Genomic DNA, 15,945 nt, shown 5'->3' with positions numbered 1-15,945 from the left:
TATCTTAACTTTGCTAACTAATGGTCTAGTCTTGTAGTAAGCAGGAAAAAACTTATTCATAGATTGGATATTTTCACTCGGTAACGGACCCATAAAGGCAAGAGTTTTTCCAGAGAGTTCAAAGGGAATGATTACCTGGGAAGCGTAAATAGCGCATATTTCTTCAGTGTTAGGGTTTGGAACGAACTCTCGTTCCCCAGAACGTGTTGTTGATTGGAGCTTCAAAGCGGGTTGAAGAACATTTGAAGATGAAGCCATGAAGAAATTTTTGATTAAAAGAACAAGATTCTGAAAAGAGTGAAGATGTTTAAATTTTTTGGTGAAGAAGATGAATGAAAGGCGGTATAGAGACACAAGATCAAGTATTTAAAGGTTTAACGGAAACCTTTTTAAATCTTTTGGGTAAAACCCGAGAGACACGTGGCGGCTGGTGATTTAATCCAACGGCGGTCGAATGAGTTAGCTTCACTCCTAGTATGTAGGAGTAATGATCAGGAAGTAAGGTTAAAACGTGGGAATGTAGGTTATGAGAAGACATCTTTGAAAATGACAAGACGTCTCGGAAACAGTGTTATCAGTGATTATGACGCTAGTCAGCAGTCTTGGAACTTTCAAGGATCATAAAAACGAAATCTTATAATGGCAAGAAACGCCTATTTCTGTTGATTCTCGAAACAGGCATTTATTGGGGGCAATTTGTTAGCTGAAGATTTCGTTTTATGTTGTTTATCCTTCGAAGGAGTTGAGAATCGAAGGAAAGATGGCTACTGATGGCCATCCCTTAAAAAATGGCTACTGATGGTCATGCTTCGGAAAAATAAAGACTTCTAAGTTCGATGAAGATAAGTGAACGCTGAAAGATTAATGAAAGCATATGTCTTCGGGACTTAGACAAAATTCATAGAATATGTATTCAAGTATTACTACTTAGCGTGTTTTTTAGTAGTGTTTGTTTAATACACTGCCACGCGTCGAAGATGGACTCAGGCGGGAAGATTTGAAATTCGAAGACGGTTTCGTAACCGTTCAACAACAGATGGCTTCGCTGGAAGTTCTGATGAGAAACGTGGCAGCAGATTAGTGTAGGACCGTTAAGGTCGAAACTAGTATAAATAGGAGTCTTAGTGTTAGGATTCTGTGTGTTCATTTTGTACAAATCACTCACATATTTACTCAAGTATCAAGCGTTAAGAGAAAGAGTTCGCTGAGAAAATGTACGTATGACACCACCATTTTAATACATGTGTATTATCTTTTTGTTTTTATCTTTCAGAATTACTGCATTTCGTTTACTTCTTGCCATTTACGTTTCTGCATCTTTACTTTAACGTCATTTACTTTCGAATTACTTTCACGCTATTTACTTTCAAAGTCTTTTATATTTCTGCAGTTTAAGATTCTTTACGTTTCAATTGTCCTTTTAATTTTTATGTCATGTCACTTCAATGAAGTCATATTTATATATAACAAAGTGATTGTCGAGACTATTTGTTCTGTTAATCGAACAACGCTTATTGAAGAAGACAAATAATGAATATGGCTCGAACAAACATTGATAACAATCTTCTTGACTATGTGTCCTAGGATCAATCTAGTCGATCCTGCAAGTAACCAAATCATATTTATTATAGTTTGGAAGACTAGCGGTTGTTTACCGGAAATCACCGTAAACAAAGGGAAAGGAATATCAGAAAACCTAACAAAGGAAGGAACAGAGTCTTGCGACCAGAGAATCAAGGTACGGGAGTCGGTTACGCAAGGGGAAGGTATTAGCACCCCTCGCGCCCATCGTACTCGATGGTATCCACCTATGTTTATTTCTATCTAAAGGGTGTGTACTATGTCTATGTCTATATGCGAATGCATGCAAAAGAAATACGGGAAAAAGAAGGAAATATTTACAAATGTGCTCGTTCAAGCCCCGCGACTTGATGCCTACGTATCCCTTTCAGGAATCAGAGCGCCGTAGTTCGGCTCCATAGTTTTGTTTGTTTTTGTGTTTTTTAGTTGGGCGGCGTTAACGCTCGCGCTCTTGCATAAGGGGACAGCCTAGGATGCAATGGAGCGGAGATAACAATGCCCTTAAGAAAGGAGAGAAAGAGAGAGAGTTTGAGTGTTTCGAGGAAATCCCTAAAGCAAGGGAAACTCGAGTTACTCTTTGGTTTGTGTTTTTTAGAATTTGGGAACTTACGCCTGAATGGAACCCTAAAGCAAGGGAGATCTAAGCACTCGAACGTTCCCTAAAGCAAGGGACGTTCAAGCTTCCATTCCCTTTTTAAGAATTTTCACTTTGATTATTAGTGTTTTAAGTATTTTCTTTGTGTTTTTTTTTATGGGGATTTTATTTTGATTATTTATTAGATGTTTTAGAGTTGAAAAGAAAAAAGAATGCAAAAAGGGAACTAGTCCTAACTTCTACATCTATGTTATTGATATTCTAAAAAGAAAATGGGGAGAAAAAAACAATTGAGCATTGAAAAATATTCACAAAAGGAAAGGAAATTAACCTCTAAGCTATTTGTGGGAATATATTCACAAACATAAGGGAAATTGATCACACAACAAATTTTATTTTTGAATTATCAAGGAAAAACTATCTATTTTTATTATTTATGAGTTTTCAATCAAAATTCAATTAAAAGAAAATAAAATTTCTAAAAATCTAATTAGTTAGAAAAAGTGTTTTTGTCATTTTTTATTTAAGGAAAAAAGAAATTCAATTAATGCAAAAAGAATTAGGAAAAAAAATTATTATTTGTTTTCTTTTATTAGCAGCAAAGGGGGTGTAAAAGGAATTTGAAAGATGAACTAAAAATAGTTAGAGAGAATCCGGGCCCAAAACAATGAGGGTGGGAAGAGCATTAGCGCCCAGGCCCATGGTTGTTGTATGGTGGGAGTGCGTTAGCAAAACAGGGGAATGATTCAGGAAACTCCTAGGCCCAGATGCACGTGAGGCCCAATGCTCACCCTTCCCACCATTTCTATTTCATTTTATTATCAATCATTGGGCAGCATGTGTATTGTCTACTGATAACAAAAAACGTGACATTAAAGCTAATATTGATATCAATGGGTCAAGTTAATTTTAAGTCATGTGAGGACAAGAAAATTCATGAGCCAATCGAATCGTGCCAAGCAGTGAATCAATGATGATAATAAGACAAAAGTAAAAGCGAAGGACCAATAGCGGGGCGCCATGTCACCATAACGGAATCAAGGCCATGCAACAAACAGTCGCCGGAGATGGACGCCGATCGTCTTCTCCGGTGGTGCGCCACCGTGGCTGCCGCCGAAAAACGCCCAGAAATGGCTATCTCCGCCACCATCCGACTCAATTTTTCGAGCTGAGTGTGAATCTAACCTTACTTTTTATTAATCCTATCTCTAACACACAAACCGAATCCTCTTTTGAAAACCCTAACATATCAAAGCTCCATGAAAATCAACACTATTCACCCAGATCAACTCCTATTCCTTCATAGAACTCAAATAAACGATCCAAACGTTCAAATAACAACAGACTCAAGCAAATCGAAATCAACACTCAAGAATCCAAAACTATGCAAGGTAACAAGCGTCCATATCACACAGTGGTGTTAATATGCTCAAGAAGTTCGAAATACTTACTTGTTCAGATTCTTGGACTAAAGACGAGGAGGAAGATCCACTCTTGTGTTTCTCTTGAATCCGGACTCTCTGTGAAATGATGATGGAAACGCTTTCAGCTTCTGCGAAGCACCTTCAGAAGCTTAGAGGAACTTATGCTATTGCCTGAAACCACGCTGTGATGATGATGACACGAGCAGAATCATGATGATAGTGGTGGTGCTTGGAGCTAGATGAAGATGGAGATCGATTCAGAGATGATGAATACGTTGAGCTTGGAGATGATGAAGTCTTGGAAAATGGATGAATATTTGAAGGTGCTTAGGAGTTTGTTATGGTGGTTGACGGTTAGAGGCGGAGGAGAGTGGTGGTTGAAGGTTGGCGTGATGAAGAAGATGAAGGTGGAAGGAGTGTGGTTATGGTGGTGGTTTCGATCGGAGGGAGTTAGTTACGGTGGAGGAGAAGTTAGTTATGGTGGAGGAGGGGTTTGTTATGTTGGTTAGACGGTGGTGAGAGAGAGAGAGATGAGAGAAGAGAGAAGAGAGGATGAAGAGAGTGTGGAGCCGAGAGGAAAGTGAGAGAGAGAGAGAAGCTGAAGAAAGAAAAAATGGAGGAGTGGAAGTGTATGAGAGAGTGAGAGTGAGAAAGAGTGGAGGAGTGTGTATTTGTGAGAATGAGAGTGTATAGAAATTGACTGCATGATGCTACCTATTTATACTGCTAATCATTGGTTCATGATGAGAAATCTTAGGTGTGGGACTCTACGATGTGGCTTGCAGCATGCCTTTTTCACTTTCTTCAATGTGGGACTTTGGTTGCTTGTATGTGTATGTTGTAGTTGTTGCCTTTCTTAATGAACAAGTGTACCATATGGAGCAAGTGTTGAGCATGCTTTCAAGGTGCATGGTGTTTGCATGGCTAGACATAATAACATGGAATGGCATGTGTAGTAACTTTGTGCATTATGTTGCAACAATGATTATGCATGCCCTGCCTTACCATTAATGCTGTGTTGCTTACTTTGGAGACTTATATCTCAAGCCATGTATGGTCAAACGATGCAAGGTTGGTGCCCTAGCAAAGAGGGCATGGGATAGAGCAAGATTGATGTTGAAAATATCTCAAGATGAGGCCTAGAAGTGTGAGAAAAATGATCATGAACACATGCAATTCCCACTGCCCCAGCCCTTGCGCGCAGACAGCCTTGCCCTAGCCCGTGACTCCTTCAGCATGTAGTTTGGTAGAAGCATGACTTTGAGGGATTCTATCTGGATCAATACATGTCCAAGATTAGTGATACCGGGCTCAATAGATAGATAACATGGCAAGGATTGACTTAGAATCAAGCTTGTTCAAGATAGTGACTTGTGGAGGAAGAAAAAGGCATTGACATTTGGCACGCCATGTGTTTGTTAAAATGCCTTGCGTGCCCAGAATTTTGTGCCTTGGCTGCCTGCAGAGTTTGGTCAGGGTTGGGGCACCACTTTGAAGGCTTGTATCTCACCCATTATTTGTCCAATTGTACCCATTCTTGTTTCAATGGATAGAAGAGATGGCAAAAAAGGGATTGCTACCAAGTTTGCATTCATGGCATTTTTGTAGAGATCTAAAAATGGCTGGAGATTTAGCATGCCATGTGTTTGTGAAAATGCCAGGTCATGACCTGACTTGTGACCTGGATTATGACTTGGTTCAAATGAGTTTTCAGCAACTTCACACCACTTTAACTCTTCATACAAGCTTCAAATGAAACAGTGTCCAACTACAAAGTTGTTCTCCTCCATGAGAGGAACAACTTTGATGTTGGAAATTTTTCCAGAAAATGCCATTTGCCACGTGTAATCTGGTGCTGAAGTGGACTGCTCACCAAGATTTAGAGCATCAAAATTTTTCTAAGTGTTGGAAATTGTCTTTTTACTATTTTTTCCAACTTTTTGTCAAACTCCCGATTTTATCCATTCTTCGATTTTTCTTGATTAATTTTCCACCAAAAGTCAATATTTGAATAATTTTCCCGATTTTGACCCAAAAGTCAACTGTTCCGATTTTTCCGACTATTGATGAAATTCCCGATTAAATCTCTTCCAGTCAAATCCAGTCAAACAAACACATCCACATAGTCAGTACGAGAAGCTTTTCACACATAGAAACCATTCCTGATTAACTGTTGACTAGAAAGCCAACTGGTTGACTTTGGTCAAAGAAACCCTGTTTTAAGGAACCAGATGATTTGCAAGCTTGCACTCTTCAATCAATGCCCTGATTTGAAGCAGAGAGACACCCCAATCCAGGAGGACTTCAATGAACATAGAGCCACATGATTATACCTCAGTTTTCTTATTCTCTGATCAAACTTCTTTGCAATGGAGTTTTTCTCTTGCTAGCCTTTGAATAGTACCAATGATATGCATGCATGGGTATGGATTATGACCTAGGTGATGTATGTACATGAATGTAAAGCCTAAGCCAGTTAGAAGTAAAGGGGTAGGACAAATTTGGGGTATGACATCATCCAATTACAGTGCAAATACGATCGTATCAACGATTCAATTTAACAGATACAATTCTAATACCTCATTCCAAGTCTTTCTTCAAAGACAATCCAAAAGCAATCAAAGAATTTCTTACCTCTCCAGGTAGTCTTGTCCAAAACGGTTAACAACCTTCCCAAGCAGTCTTGTTTAAGACATATCCTAACCTTTCTAGGTAGTTTTGTTTAAAATGTTTCATAGCCTTTATAGGAACCTTTCTAGGTAGTTTTGTTTAAAACGTCTCACGGCCTTTATAGGAACCTTTCGAGGTAGTTTTGTTTAAAACGTATCGTGCCCTTTATAGGAACCTTTCTAGGTAGTTTTGTTTAAAACGTATCGTGTCCTTTATAGGAACCTTTTCTAGGTAGTTTTGTTTAAAACGTATCGTGTCCTTTATAGGAACCTTTTCTAGGTAGTTTTGTTTAAAACGTATCATGCCCTTTATAGGAACCTTTCTAGGTAGTTTTGTTTAAAACGTATCGTGTCCTGTCTAGGAGCCTCTCTAGGTAAAACTTGTTTAAGGTATCCCATATCCTGTCTAAGAGCCTTTCCAGGTGAGTCTTGTGTAAGACGTATCACATCCTTTCCAAAAACTTTTCTAGGTTAGTCTTGTTTAGGACATATCATACCTCTCTAGGTAATCTTCTCCAAACATATATCCAATCCCTCCCCATCCTCTCCGGGAGCCTTTCTAGGTCAGTCTTGTGTGAGACATATCTAAGTTAACCTTATGATCTTATTTAAGGCGTATCGTATCATTCCCGAGAACCTTTCTAAGCAGTCTTGTTTAAGACGTACCATAACTTGTCTAGGTAGTCTTGTTTAAGACATTCCGTATCCGTTCCAAAAAAAAACCTCTCCAGGTGAATCTTGTTTAAGACACATCTCAACCTATCTAGGTCAGTCTTATTTAAGACACATCATGCCTTTCTAGGTAGCCTTCTTAAAATATTTATCCAATCTTTTCTAAGACATGCCTAGTTCTTTTAAAGAAATCCGTAGTTAGTCTTCTCTAAGACATTCTTCCTAAGCTTTGTTCAAATCCTAAGCTTCTTTGCATCACCCTTTGATATACCTTATTCAGGAATCTCTTCAGGTAGTCTTCTGTAAGACATTACTTTATATCTCTTCAGATACAACCAATATGATCCTGGTATAAAGAGCATATGCTCTGGACAAGCATCTTGTCAAACAACTGGATGGCATCTTTAAGCCCATCTCAAAACAAAAAAAAATTGTTTCCTACACCGGCAATCGCAAATTTCTGGGTATTCTAGTGTTCAATCCTCTTCCACCATCAGATCGCGATAGGCAAACAAGCCAAAATAGCAAGTTTCCATTAAAGTTTCAAATCAAATTTTTCCAACTTAGTAAAATTTGATTCAAAAAGGTTTGGGCTATAATTCTTGACCTAAGCTCCTCCCCTATAAATATAGAACACAAACCACATGAATAGGGGTTGAAACTCTGGTCAGAAGCACATAGCCAAGAACAAGAAAATTCTCAAAAAACTCATATTCGGTTTGGGAGATTAAGGAGTATTCAAAAGATTCTGAAGCTTGCTACGTGTTCCCTGGATCACTCTGAACGTGTCTGGATCATCACGCTTCATCAGTACCCCCAGAACTATCTCTTATTTGTCAAAGTAAGTCGTTCTGAAAACTTGATCGATCTGAACAATTCATGCACTTCCATTGAAATATGATTGCACATTTAGGTTTGTCTTGATGCTATGAACGTTTCTGGATTGGTTGTTTGGAGTTTGTGTGTTTGAGACATGTTTCGCCATTAGAGGCCGTTTTGAGTTCTAGGGTTTCGAATTGGGGATTTTTATTAGAGGTGAAATTAGGTCACAATAATGGCATGGTTGAGTTCGCATGACTCAGACGTAGGCAAGGGTAAGGTCGCGAAAAATTTATATGCTAGTATGTTTGATTCGTTATTTTTCCAGGTTCATAGGCTACGAACATTTTCGTAGCGAATTCGTAGCAAATTGTTGCAGTTTTTGCAGGTCTGGGGTGGAAGACGATGAGTTGTCCTCTTCCGGTTGGTTGTTTTTGAATTGCGCGCGCGTTTTGACATGTCTGATTAGTTTCATTATTTTTTTAATTCAAGGTGTTTCTTTAACACGTCAACACCACAGTTGAGTTGGCGTGCGTGTTGTTTGTTCACCCCAAGGGCCTGGGTTTGATACCCAGCCCTTTCATATTATTTTTCTTGAATTTTCCCCTTGATTCCACGCGCTGCACACCTAGGGACTACCATGATCCCTCAATCTAACCACACCAAATCCTAACCCTAATAAACTAAATAATTTTAATTATTTATTTGTTTAAATTAAAATACTTTTTAATATATTATTTATATATTAATAATTGTTTTTTTAAAAAAATAAATTAGTATATGATATTTATATTAAAAACTCTAATTTGTTGTTCGTTCCGATTAAATCAATTAATCGTTATGGTCAATAATAAATTTTAATTAAAATGTTATTTAATTAAAATATAATTAATTTCTATTTGGTTAAATGGTTTCGACTATCTTATTAGTCGCGATGATTAATCTTTTATTTCTCTCATTCCAATTCGTTGTTCTTTTTAATCGAATCAATCGATTACGAGGGGTAACGATACAAATTAATTCATAAAAATTATGAAAAAATACTATAATTCATTATTAGTGATAATCGAATCAATCGATTAAAATTGGTAATGATACAACTATTAATCTGTTAACTATGGTAATTGAATCAATCGATTATTGCGGTTAATAGTACAAATCAAAATCAGGGTTGTACGCCCAAAATATTCAAAACACACTAAACCACGACACTACGGATTTTCATCCTAGGCAATTCAAAATGCCTTTCAAATCACTATTTCAAACTACGACAGGCCAGTCAAAAAGCCTTCAACCCATTCAAACTCTAACTCTAAGAGCGTACAACCCTTCCCCGAACTACGTAGACTCTGATCCTCCATAAGGAGGTACGTAGGCACTTGGCAACAAGGCGAGTCCCCCTCTTCCAAACTCTAATCATGTTCATATAATTAGCCTTTTAACTCTATTAACTGTCTGTCATCTTTCTTTATTTTTTATCCATAAACCTTAGTTTTATAATGCAAACCATAGGAAAGGGTTGAGGGTGCCTAACACCTTCCCTCGACCTGAATATAGTATCTTACCCTGATCTCTTAACTGCGTAGGTTTCCTATTCGCCTTGGTAGAATAGGTGGCGACTCTAAAAGCTTAATTTTTAGGGTAGGTTGCTACAAATAGTAGAAGAGTTTGCAACTCATCATGTATCTTCATGTCAGCTTTCGTCAGTTGATACACAATACTTTTGAAGGTATTCAAAAGCTCGATCATGTTTTAGTCGTCTGAGTACTCTAATTTCACTAGTCGTCTAACAAGGTGGCTTTTGTTTCTCGGCGTCTTCATTTAAATCAAGGATTAAAGTTTGGTCTACAACTCGTATACATTGGTATAAGTTGACACAAGCTCGAATAAACCCCTATCTATGTATTTTTTTATCATGGCAACTGCCTTCCAACTTTTAAGCTCCTACTCTTTTTATTCCTTCCCCTCTAGCTTATCATTTTGAGAGATTGGATCATGAAATTTTTTGTAATTTAGATGGTATTCCATCATCGGCTTCCAATAGGTATAACTATCAGTAGTAAACTTGAACATATCTCCATCATGACTGGTAGAACCCTCCATCTTGAGAACATAGGAAAGTAGTTCCTTCAACTAGGAGATTTTGTAAATAGTTTCGTACACTGAAAAAGTCACTGTAGTTTGTGAATAGTGCAACTAGGAAGTTCCCAGGAAAGAGAGGTGGGTCAATATTGACACACTTAAATACCAAGTCTTTCCTTAACCAAAACTTACCAAGACACACTTTCGCAATACTACGATTTAATTCCAACAATAATGGTTCTTTCCTGATGTGGAAGATCAAACAATGTTGCAACCACAGAGCATTTAAGAACTTTATTATGAGTACAACATTGTAGTATCCCAGAGTTGAAACAATGATCTACTACCACTGTTGGAAAATGAGCTCCATAATTTTCCTCCACCGTGAACTCAAAATAGGCACTAGCATAAACGTGAAATATAAGTTTAATGACACAAAGAATTTTAGCGCGGAAAAATCTCTTAATGTGAGAAAGGAAAAACCACGAAACCCTTAGGCAATAATGACTTGACCCCATAATTTGTAATGAGGAGATCAAAGTTAATAATTAAGCCCAAATTAAATTTGAAGAAAATGTTAGAGGCCTAAAATTAATGATGAGAATGAGGACCAAATTAATATTTTAGAAAATATTGAGTTCAGAGTTATTTTTGATGAAAATTTCGAGTCTCAAGTTAATGACGAGGACCAATTTAATCTTGAGGAAAATGTTGAGGTGTAAGTTAATGTTAAGGCCTAAATTATTGTTGAGGAAAATGATGAGGTCCAAGTTAATCTTGAGGAAAATGTTAGATGAAGTTGAGAATGAATTTGAAGATAGTGTTTTAAATCACATTGACAACATTTATTAAAAATGCATTATTTCACTATGATTGTTAGTAATTAACGCAAGTTATTGTTAAGAACAAAGCAAATAAAAACAACAATTTTTCAGCAAAACTTTTACTAATTTTTCTTTAGTCACCCATCTCTACAATTTTCATTTGTCATTTCAAATATTTTGGTATCTTTCTTCACAAATTTGTGACATTGAATGCTTGTGATCTATTAAGAATATTACTTGAAGAACACAAACAATATTACTATCATTGGCCTAAGTACATAAACAATATATTAAATATAATCATTTAAATTAAATATTTGTTATAAGAAAGTCTTTGAAGTTATTATTTATGTTACAAACAATAACCAACATAGTTTCTGCAACTTCACCTTCAACCCAATGATACATAAACAATTTAAATTATTCAAACTTTAAAATTTTATTTTAATAGTAAAAGATATTAATTGAAATCTAAATTGCTTTATGTTAATCTAATAAATTATTTATGGTTAACAATAACCAATAACTAACATTGCCTTGATATTTGGTGAAAAGTGAAACACATGCTAACCAAGTCAATTTTACATTTTTGGTTGATTCCCATGAACTATGGCAACTTTAGACCACCAACATTCCAAATGTGGTTAGGGACAATAATGCTCCAAAACCAATGAGGTAGAAACCAACCAAAACCTAAACTTAAAATGACCAAGTTCCTTTTCCCTTACCTTAGAACATAATAGTTGTCTAACTCTGACTAGAATAAGATAATAGCTACTTTCATGACCTCACATCATAAAATGACTCAAAATCTCTCTCTATGACATGTAAGGGAAGGCCCATATTATAATGGGAAGTGACAAAATATGAGAGGAGGGTCCATCTCAAAATTTTACCTGAGGGGAATGGACAAAACTTGGACCACTAGGTTGATTGATTAGTCATAGTCATGAAGCACAATATTGGATTACAAACAAGGACACCAAAATTTGGCACCTAAATTATGGATATCTTTAGAGATTTTGTGTCACAAGATGTGAAAGGAACTAGAGAAAAAACCCCTCCATCAAAGATCAAAGATGGATCATGGATGCATTAATCAAACAAAAAACATAAAGAGGGCTTTACTTCATAGACAAAGCAATTCAAATATATTAAAAAAAAAAAATGTAAGGCCAAGATTTTATTTCTTTTTGAGATATCATATTTTAAACCTCTCTTGGGTCTACAAAAAGAGCTCTTGTTGGTGATGTTTTGGTCAACTCATGAAATGTATTGATTGAAAGTCCTTCATTTTTCAAGGCCTTTATACACCACAAATCCTCAGGGCAAGAAAGTAATTTCCAATGTGGAATATGATGATTGAGTTCATCTCTTCCTCCAACTTCAGTCACAATAATCTTAACCTTCTCATCTTTATTCTCTTTAGCCATATTGTGCACAAATTGACACAAAGCTCTCACTAGCTTCCCTGAAAATGGCCCTTCATGATAAACACCATACATAAAATAAAATCCAAAAGGGTTATAAAAATCAGGTAAAGTAGGTAATTTTAAACATGGGAAAATTTTATCAATCAAGCACCAACTTTTTGTGTATAACAAACAACAAAAAGGCACTTTTCCTAATCTCAACTTAAAAATCTCACCACTATTCCAAACACTAAGCATAGCCCAACTTTTTGGTATTTGTCCATTAGGCCCAATATTCATATCATCTTTAAAATATGCCATCCATGTCCCTAAACTCAACTTATTTTTTAATATATTTCCTATATCATTAGGAAAAAACTCTGTGGACCCCATGAATCTTCTATAGAGTGACTCAGCTTGTTCAATTTTCAACCTTGATATTTCAATGTTGGATGAGATTTTATATGAATGATGGTTCACAGGGTTAACAAGAATAGAAGGTGTTCTAAATTTTGTGTAATGAAATTTGTTTATGAAGAGATTGGTTGATGCATGATTCTCTTTCTCTGTTGCCATGTATGCATAGTCCACATCATTTGAAATGAACCATTCTTCTAATGTTGTTACTAGGCTTGAACCAATTCCTTTTCTTCTATGATTTTGTGATACCCTTAAGCCTAAGACATACCCTACTTTTGCCAAATCTTTTGGTGGATGTCCTTGAACTGTTACAACTTTTATTGAGCCTTGAATGACACCAACCAATTCATTGTCCAATTCAGCCACCTAACATCCAATTAACAAGTTAGTGGTCAACATAATGATCAAATAATTTGAAAAATAATTATAAAACATTAGTTTAAATTGCGGTACGCAAATAAATTTTAACTACAATCATGTTTAAAATTGTATTTGTAGTTATATCATAGTAAATTAGAGAAAATGTAGTTAGTGTAGTCGAAATTGTTGTTGTGATGTTATTGCAAGACCTTAAAATCTACAATATTATATTTGCAATTATAGTTGCAAATTTTAATATAAAAAGATTTTGAGGTCACTCTTAATGTAGCAACTTCACCATTGAAATTTCGACTGCATTGACTACATTTTGTCGCAATATAAATGTTTAGAGTTTGACCGTGACTGCAATTTAAAATCATGCAAGAAAGAATAAGAAGAAGAATATGAATTGGATTGGAAAAAAAAAAGAAAAGAAAGAAGTGGAATCATAGTGTTATAGTAATAGTATATATACCAGCATCATGTACATGGGACTGTTTCTAATCCTACAAATAGGGTCACCCATAGTGTCTGTGAAGAGAAACACACTTTCTGAAGGCCCTACCTCACATTTTCTCTCTAGAATTTCAACTTGAGCTCTATCAGAATGACCTTCATAGCTTCTGATTCTAAACTTATGGAATTCCATATTAAAGTAGAAAGAAAATGAAAGGTGTTTGATGTATGCCTCAACGAAATAAAAAGATGCAAATAGCAAAGAAATGGAGCTAACAAGTCTACAAGAAGAATGGTTTGGCATAGACTACATTATGCTAATGATTTATATGCAAAGGATAGGAAATAAAAAACAAAATAAAATAAAATATAAAAGGAGGTGGGAAGAGAGAGAAGATATGAAATTGAGAGAATGTTCTTTATGAAAATCATCATCAATAACCTAGGCTTCAAAAATAATAGTAGACAAAAGTTTTATTAATAATAGAATGTGTTTTTTGTCTCTAGCTTTTTTATGGTTAGTGGCCACTCATCATATATATGTATGTAGGTTGAGCTAATGTTGTTGCTACTTTTTATTTTCTTTTCTTCCATTAATGATTCATGGTCACTTTATTATGTCTTATGTGACACTTATTTTTTTTCTAAAACCATCATTTTCCATGTCCTAATTAATTCCATATATATATATATATATATATATATATATATATATATATATATATATATATATATATATATATATATATATATATATATATATATATATATATATATATATATGAATGTGTGTTATTCCTACGAGGGTAGCAAATAACCAATGACCTTTGTAGTTAATGGTGGTTAGGGCTTGGTAACAGAGGTGAGTGACCCTGTATGATGGTGGTTTTTGGCTATGGAGAGAGCAAGTTCATATGAAGTGGGTAACCCGATGTTTTATGCGTGTATATTGAAAGTATCATGATATGTCCTTCTAACTTCAAGGGATAAGCTATTTACAGAGGCTCTAGGACCTAGAGTTTTTCTGAAAATGATAAGTGCCCATTTGGTCAATGATGTATAGTTTAATCCTTATTTCCTATGGAGATGTGGATAAGCCTAGTGACCCCGACTTCTCTCTGACCGAAACACGTCTTTTCCCATGCTTCCTTGGATTGGGCGAGTAGGTGATGTAACACCCTAAACTCAAAACTCTTTATTTTCTTTTATTTTTTTATTAACCATTAATCATATGATTCTCCCAAACTCTCACTAATTCTCCTTACCTCCCCTATTTTCGTAAATTTCTATCTTTTCCCTCAAAATCACTTATCCTCTTATTTTTCTATTATTTTAATAAATTAAATAAAATTATAATATTTCTACCCTCCCTCATAAAATTTAATAAAATAAATAATTAATTTAAAAACACACAAAAACTCAATTAATATTCAAATGATTAAAACCGTGGGGTTACAACTCTCCCCCACTTAAAAAAAAATTCCCTCGAAAATTACCTAAGGAAACAAATCTCCTAATACTCTTTCCTCGAGTTCTTTAACCCCTCGTCGCGCTAACCTCAACGGATCCTCCCTAACTGTTTCAAACTCACTCCTGTAGACTAACGGCTAGGGAAATGAGTGTCGTGAGTATTTCACACACATGTCGTACACAAGGACACAAACAAGTTAACAAAATCTGGGCTAAATGAACTGACCTGCTTTGATACCAAGTATGTAACACCCTAAATCCAAAACTCTTTATTTTCTTTTTTTATTAAAAAATAATTCTATTATTCCCCCCAAACTCTCACTAATTCTCCATACCACCCAATTTCGAGAAATTTTTATCTCTTCCCTCAAAACCACTTATCCTCGTATTTCCTCTATTATTTTAATTAATTAAATAAAAATAATAATATGTTTACCTCTCATAAAATTAAATAAAACAAATAATTAATTCAAAAGCACACCAAAACATAATTTAAATTTAAATAATTAAAATCGGGGTGTTACAAGTGGCACTTAGGGCAAGACAGCTCATAACTACGGGGGACGTATAGGCGTCGCCTCTTCCGAGGACTGCAAATTTCCCGCCTTTATTAGACCCTTGAAAAGGATATCACTACACAGTCCCTCAATCACAAAGGCTTTGATCAAGGGCAAAGTTCATTTAAATTACATAGCGCTGGGGCATCTCGAGGCCATAATTCTCCATGGCGAGAGTATATGCTGATCTAGACTGACTAGACCCCAAGTCCCTCATTAGAGGGTATGTGTTAAGCCCGACCGATGTGACTCTAAGTCCCTCATGTGAGGCATTAGACTTATCAGGTGGGGTTTGCATCAAGCCTTTAAACAAGATTTTAAGTTAAGACTATTGGGCTAGATTTCAATCGTGTCCCTAAGGCGAGACTTTATGTTGGATATCGTCCAAGGAAACTCTGAGTTCCTCGGGAGGGGAGTTTAAATAAGCATGTTCAATGGGACTCTTATTCCCTCAAGAAAAGTTATATATTTAACTTAACCGATGAAACTCTAAGTCCCTCATGTGAGGCATTGGACCTCTCGAGCGGAACTTGAAGACTCAAAAGACCCGAGTCTGAATAAAGTCAACCTCTGAAGGATCAGAACGTGAAGACTCAGACTCTGA

At 35.8% G+C, this 15,945-nt stretch overlaps 1 protein-coding gene across 3 annotated transcripts; it reads right to left on the bottom strand.

Annotated features, from left to right (window-relative positions):
• Positions 1-11,205: 11,205 nt before the first annotated feature.
• On the bottom strand, positions 11,206-13,754 carry LOC131656298 (probable N-acetyltransferase HLS1-like). Of its 3 annotated transcripts, XM_058926041.1 has the most exons (3): positions 13,334-13,752; positions 12,315-12,864; positions 11,206-12,149 (listed from the first exon to the last, which is right to left on the bottom strand). In XM_058926041.1, the coding sequence occupies exons 1-3, from the start codon at positions 13,616-13,618 to the stop codon at positions 11,875-11,877; spliced, it is 1,110 nt and encodes a 369-aa protein (XP_058782024.1). In that variant the 5' UTR covers positions 13,619-13,752; the 3' UTR covers positions 11,206-11,874. The 3 variants fall into 3 exon arrangements, with proteins under 3 accessions (XP_058782024.1, XP_058782023.1, XP_058782022.1); XM_058926040.1 differs by having other exon boundaries at positions 11,206-12,864; positions 13,424-13,754; XM_058926039.1 differs by having other exon boundaries at positions 11,206-12,864; positions 13,334-13,751.
• Between the last annotated feature and the right edge of the window lie 2,191 nt (positions 13,755-15,945).

Source organism: Vicia villosa, linkage group LG3, assembly GCF_029867415.1.
Source record: "Vicia villosa cultivar HV-30 ecotype Madison, WI linkage group LG3, Vvil1.0, whole genome shotgun sequence".
NCBI lineage: Eukaryota > Viridiplantae > Streptophyta > Magnoliopsida > Fabales > Fabaceae > Vicia > Vicia villosa.
This window is presented reverse-complemented; position numbering and strand designations above follow the sequence as displayed.

What these genes read in the sequence shown, in the direction of transcription:
- LOC131656298 (XM_058926039.1), bottom strand. Translation starts at nt 13,618, where the DNA reads ATGCCAAACCATTCTTCTTGTAGACTTGTTAGCTCCATTTCTTTGCTA. An exon ending in GTCCCATGTACATGATGCTG is followed by an intron (nt 12,865 to 13,333) that starts GTATATATACTA and finishes ATTGGATGTTAG; the next exon opens with GTGGCTGAATTGGACAATGA.